At 39.2% G+C, this 6,590-nt stretch overlaps 1 protein-coding gene across 3 annotated transcripts; it reads left to right on the forward strand.

Moving 5' to 3' along the window:
- On the forward strand, positions 269-5,994 carry LOC109225483. Of its 3 annotated transcripts, none has more exons than XM_019390158.1 (2): positions 269-1,361; positions 3,133-3,600. In XM_019390158.1, the coding sequence occupies exon 1, from the start codon at positions 426-428 to the stop codon at positions 1,335-1,337; it is 912 nt and encodes a 303-aa protein (XP_019245703.1). In that variant the 5' UTR covers positions 269-425; the 3' UTR covers positions 1,338-1,361; positions 3,133-3,600. The 3 variants fall into 3 exon arrangements, with proteins under 3 accessions (XP_019245703.1, XP_019245701.1, XP_019245700.1); XM_019390156.1 differs by lacking the exon at positions 3,133-3,600 and adding an exon at positions 5,474-5,994 and having other exon boundaries at positions 270-1,361; XM_019390155.1 differs by lacking the exon at positions 3,133-3,600 and adding an exon at positions 5,511-5,994 and having other exon boundaries at positions 270-1,361.

Here is a 6,590-nt window from a genome sequence, read left to right on the forward strand (position 1 = left end):
CATGATTTGCCAATCACTAATTCATTTTATTTTTGCAGTTGACATGTCTAGAATACATGGTATTGAGTTTTCAAAACTACATTTTGGTCATTTTCATGCACTAGTAGATCATTCTCTACTTTGTTGAAAAAAAATAGGACCAGGATTCTTATTTTTCAAGAGTATTTTTTAAAATTTATTTTATAACTTAAATATGTCATTTAATAATATTATATATTTTTAAAATTTTATATACATTAATATAGGGTGCATATCCTAATACTAGTTCATATTAACAGCAGGAAGTTACATTAAAGAAAGAGCAAGAGCACAAAAGAAAATAAGAAAATCAATTGTCAAGAGTATTGGGTAATGAGTAGGTGCGAGTTGTGGAAATAAGTTGGGAATGTGACTCGAATTCGAATCAGATCATCTGCAGTGCAGCAATGGCAACCCTGATGTATCACATGTTCTCCTCGTCTGCACTGCTATCACTCGGACTCTACCACCTCATTTCCACCACCCGAAACCACCACCTCAAATCTCCTCGCGGTGACTACACCGCCAAACCCTACCACCCCATCTCCGCCTTCTCCTCCCGTCTCCGCCACCTCCCTTTATATCTCCTCCTCCTCTGCCTCCTCATCTCCTTAATCCACCAATCCTTTATCTCTTTCGACGCCGATCCTCTCCTCAAAGGCCGCACTCCTGTCCACCGCTTCACCTCTCTCCAAGCCGCCGCCGTCATTTTCTCTTTCCTCCTCTTAACCCTCGCTATCCTTATCTCCGAGTCAACTTCGCTCCTCCCGCTCCCTCCCGATCTCTTTTTTGCCCTAGCATCGGCACTTTTCTACCTCCACTACTCCGTCTCCTCAAACTCCGCCTCTGTTCAGACCTCCGATCTTCAAGCCAAGTGCGATTCCGTTTCCGCTAACATTTCCTTACTCTCCTCTCTTCTCTGTCTCCTCATCGCCTTTCAACCCAGGCTCTTCCTCGCTGACGTGGCGCTCGCCGGTTCAATATGTCTACAGGGTCTGTGGGTACTACAGACGGGACTTTCGCTCTACGTTGATGCTTTTATACCTGATGGTTGTCATAAGCTGTTGGATGTTGTGACTGGAGTTGAGGGATCTACGAAGTGTGATCTTGAAGATTCTAAGCTCAGGGCTGTCGCTATCCTCGATTTGGTCTTTGTGCTCCATGTGCTGTTTGTGTTGCTCGTCGTGATTGTTACTTATGCTGCTGTTGCTAAAACTGTTGGTATCAGGAGATTTGGCTCTTATGAGGCACTGCCCAACCCCAGCACTGCCGACTCCAATCATATACAGATGAAGGCTTTGACCGGAACTCAGGCTTGATCATATATTTCTGCACTGCACTAGGTATCATCCTTGCTTGTGGATAATGAAAACATATATTGTAAAGAACTACACTACTTCTAGTCTTCTTATGATCAGTTCCCTTTTTTTTACTTGAATGGGGGTTAATGGTTCTAGAAACTGCCAAATGTTGCATAAACAATAATGCAAATAGCAAAAGTTTATGACTTAAGGTCACAAAAAAGAAATCAATATTCACCTAGAAGAACTTGAATGATGAAAGATGTGTTAAGCACATAAGGGAAACAATTGAAGGAAATGATGGTGAAATGTAAGAGAGATACATTGCTCAATATATATGATGTTTTTAAACACAATATATCAAGCAAATCTACTGCTTTTAATTACTTTGAAAGATAAAAAACAATTAGATTATTCATAGTACTTGTTGGAAAAGAAAAAAAGAAAAGACGATTTTCCAGATTAATTATCTGTATTCTGTATTGGCCTTTGACATGGTTGTGCTGAGTGTTGGTTAATGTGCGTTCCCTCGGTACATGCTTTATTGAATCTCCTAGTTGGCCTTTTTTAAAATTTAACAAATGCCCTTTTTTTCTCTTCTCTAATTCTTCCTTCTCTCCATTATTTACGGGCGCATCCTCCAAAAAAAGAATTCGTATAAAGAAAACGAGTGGACCAACCGGACTTGGTGGTGCGATGGGGGCAAAACTGTGTGCGCTGGGGGCAAAACTGCGTCGGTTGATACTGGATGATAGGTATAGCAAATTTAGTACATCACAGATCCATGGACCTGTATTTACAGATACACATACATGATATAGGAATGGCTCAATTGTAATTGCCTTATAAAGCTTAGGAAATTCTTATACTTCTTGGGCACCCTGGAGTCTTGTTAAACATCTATTCTCCTATTTCTCGCATATATCATTTTTAAACTCTACTATACCTTCATTGGAAGGGTTAAGTATTGTACATTTGCTTGGGAAAGAGTCTCTCATTTACCATCTTGGTTCATATTATTCCGAGCTACATTCACTCCAAGGTTGATGATGATTCAATTATTCTGATCTGTATGTATTCAGGAAAGAGTGGGTTTGACCTCCGTGGAGGATAAGATGTGGGAAGTGAGGTTGAGATGGCTCGGGCATATGAGCAGGAGATGCACTGATGCCCTAGTGAGGAGGTGTGGGAGGTTGAATATTGGGGGTTTGAGGAGAGGTAGAGGGAGGAGAGGTAGAGGGAGGCCAAAGAAGTATTGGGGGAGGTGATTAGGCAGGACTTGGTGCTTCTTCGGCTTACTTAGTACAATGACCCTTGATAGGAAGCTGTGGAGGTCGAGAATTAGGGTGGAAGGTTAGTACGTAGTAAAGCTTGCTTCTTGTCCTTACCGGTAGTTGTAGTATTACTCTTATTTTATCTTATTCTTGGATGTCTATCACTATATGGTTTTGCTTCTGCTTCGGTTTTGTTACTATCTCGTGTTTATACTACTTTTCCATGACTTTTTCATTACTATATTTCTTTTTTTTTTTTAAATTACTGCAATTATGCTGGCCTTAACCGGGGGTCTATCGTAAATAGCCTTTCTACTTGCACACGGTAGGGGGTAAGGTCTAGGCACACACTACCCCAACACCCTACTTGTGGGATTCCACTGGGTTTGTTATACCCCTATAGAAGATCATTTTTTGCTTCACCTGTAAACCAACTCGTTTGAGGGAATGATAATTGATGAGAATTCCTTAAGGACAATTTCAGACCAAAGATTCGCCCGAAAATTATTTATCTGGATCCGCCTTTTTAATCTGTTTAGTGCGCTTTCTGCGAAACATTGCTGCTGAAATTTGGAGGCTTGATGAGGACACGGAAAGATTTCCCGAGCAAATGTTTGGTGGCTGAATTCAAGAGAGGAAATGATAAAGCTTCAATGAGTATCTATTTCAAAAATTGGGCCAAGGATACCTGGAGACTGGCAGCAAATATAAAGTTGACAGAGTAGCTGAAGCAATAAAAGCCAAATACTGAGGAAAATTTTGGAAGAGTTGGTTGGCAAGCTGCACGACCCGAAGCTCCTCTTTTGCCTCTTCTATAATAGTTGTAATATATACCGTACCTATATTTACACATACACATACATGATATAGGAATGGCTCAATTGTAATTCCCTTATAAAAGCTTAGGCAATTCCGGAACTTCTTGGGCACTCTTGAATCTTGTTAGACATCTATTCTCCTATTTCTAGCATCTATCATACTGAAACTCTACTATACGTTCATTGGAAGTGTTAAGTGTTGTACATTTGCTGGGAGAGACTCTACTACTGCCAATCATGACATGATATTCTGGTTTGTTGCGAGAATGGGATTGTAGAAACCTTAAAGAACTTGAAGAGCTTATCACAGGGTGCTATCTAAGTTCTATGCAGAACTGGGTACACCCACAATTCTTCTTGGAGGGTTTTTTGGTCAGTCGAGTGAACCTGACAAAATATACCTCTGCCTATTATAGGATCACCAACCGAAGTTGCGTGAGAGGTGTTCTCTTAGTTCATGAGAAGAAACAGAAAGATGTCACATCAGGTAGGAGATTATAACAGAACTAAAGAAGAGCTTCGTCTATTAGTAAAAAAGGGATCAGTGCATCCTTGGATTAAGCAAATTCTACCCCTATTGTACGAAATTTGTTTGCTCGTAATGAACTGCCTAATCAAATGGGTATGGTAAATGTTTCTTGTTTAATACTTATATTTCCAATTTTATTACGACCTGTGTGTGGTACTGATACACTGTCTGATCTTTAGTTCTACGGGCCGTCAAAATTTTAAGTTTTGAGATTGAGATAAAACAGAAACAGTAGTTCACCTTGGCCTTGAGCTAAATCTATGGTTGCTAGTTTGGCGTATTGTTCACTGAGTTAATAAAGCTATTCCAGCTTGTATACAGCCCAAAAATTGGTGTAACCCTTCAATATAGAAATAAGCATTAATTTGGTTATTTTTTGTGTTGCCCCTGTTTTGGATGCTTCAGAAGTTTAAAAATACTTACTTGGAAGACAGGAGGGGTGCTTTTTATTAATTTAAGCAGGATCAAACTCTTAATAGCTCTATAAATAGCTCCTTTTGATAGTTTGCAGCCTGGGTAGAGTTCACTTGTAGCAGTGCAAACTTCAGACCTCGGGTCTGAAGTTAACTTGTAGTAGCGCAAACTTCATACCTGAGGTCTGAATTTCATTTATAGGAATGCAAATTTCAGACCTCGGGTATTTTTCCAATAACGATCTCTGGTAATCATAAAACGTTGTGCCAAAACTGCACACCCATGGCGTGACCACCTGTATCCATTTATATGCAGCAATGGGTGCAGCAGGTGGAAATGCCAAAGCTGAACTTAGTCACAACTGGAACAATCATGCTCTTTCTTATGCCTCCTACAAGTTTGGGTCACAAACTAAAAGCATCACAGAAGAATGTTAATGTGTATACTTTATCTGTCTAAAAGCATTTGGATGTGGCAATATAACTCTAAAACATCTATTAAAGATACGTTGACTTCTGGTTGGCTTAGTTCTGAAGGAAAAAAGAGAAGACCAGCTAAACGTTTTATAGTTGATGGAGTTTTGGGTTTTACTTGTGATGTAGCTAATGCTATCCTGCTGCCTTTGGATCTTATTTTGCCTTCCTTAACTCATTGAATCTGGTGCATATCCTTTCAAAGGTTCGTAAATCTTTCAGAACTCTATAACTACTAGTGTTAAATCTCATGTCTGCAGCCTTCTTTTTACTGGATAGTCAATTGAAATGTGTAAAAACACAATCGTTTTTATAGACAGTGTCTTCTTATGGTCATGAACTTCGCCTTTGTGAGGGTATGAACTTGTAGCAGTGCTAACTTCAGACCATGGTTGCATAGTCAGGGAGTGTAGTTTATGCAGGCTCTTGGTGTTCTTGTTATCCATTTATTTCCTAATTTTCAACGAAGTACATTCCGTATGTTTAACAAGGCCATATTAATAGATGAAAGGGAGTGATTGCTTATTGTGGTCAAACCATATTGGTTTGTGTCAGTGCTGCTATTCGTATTGCATTTGTAAATGAATGTGGTTATGATTAGCAATCACATATCATTCAATGATCTTTAGTGCATCTGGGATTGCAGAGTGGTGGTCTCTTACACTTGATGAAAACATTTGCAGGAGATTAGTAGAAGATGAGCTCCATGATCGACACAAGAACTCCATAACATAAGTAGGGCTCCAGGTATCTCCGGTGATTGACTGTAAGAGTTGAAAGGGCTTTACTACTGCGAAGCCATGGTATGGGAGATGGGGGTATTTTTGTCCAACTTTTAGTTACTTATTACAAAGCGGCTAAACTTTAAATAGCTATTAAATTCCGGCTTGGTTTTAAACTGTGGTCTTAAAATAGGCTATTTGTGCACTTCCCCCGACAAATTCTTGGATCAAGTGATCAAGCCCTAACCCTTCTGTCCAATATTTCTTTGCTCGTAATGAACTGCTTGTAGATTCAAATGAGAGGGAAATATTTTTTAATTTCCTCTTACATACTTGTACCTCCATTTGATTATGACATGTCTAACCCTTTAGTTCTACAGATTCTTTAATGGTTTCCTGTTTTACATTGAGATTAAATAGAAACAGTAGTTGACCTTGGCCCTGAGTTAATTCTCTCCGGTTGCCTGTTTGGCGCATTGTTCATTGAGTTTATAAATATATTCCAGCTAGTATTAACAGCGTCAAAAATTGTTTTACCCCTCTTTTGAAGATAAAAAGTGGGGTTTGGCATGGATCCCTTTCCGGTAAATCAACGTCCAAAAGTGAAATAAATGAAGTAGAGGGACAAACTTATTCCTAAGAAAAATTGAAGGAAGAACAATATCAATCCTTTAAACTTAGACAAGTGTGCTTGTTTGTATGGTGAGCTTCTAGGCGAGTTCCCATCTTCAATAATATGCATGTGATGCTATATATCAGTGAGTGTGGGAGGACTCCCCCCATTTACAAAAAATATTACGTACAACACAGCTAGGGGTATGGTTTTCATGAATTTTCAATAAGTAGTTTTTTAATCTCAAATCAGAATGCAGGGAAACCCCTCTTGTCCAGTCGGAATTGAGCATTGGTTTGGTCATATTTCTTTTTGCCCTTGTTTAGGATCCTTCATAAGTTTAAAAATTCTTAAATCGAAAGACAGAGGGCTGCTTTTACTTGAGCAGGATCAAGTTCATTATTGCTCTGTAAATAGCTCCTTTCGAT

The sequence above is a fragment of the Nicotiana attenuata genome, chromosome 5, assembly GCF_001879085.1.
Source record: "Nicotiana attenuata strain UT chromosome 5, NIATTr2, whole genome shotgun sequence".
NCBI classification, from domain to species: domain Eukaryota; kingdom Viridiplantae; phylum Streptophyta; class Magnoliopsida; order Solanales; family Solanaceae; genus Nicotiana; species Nicotiana attenuata.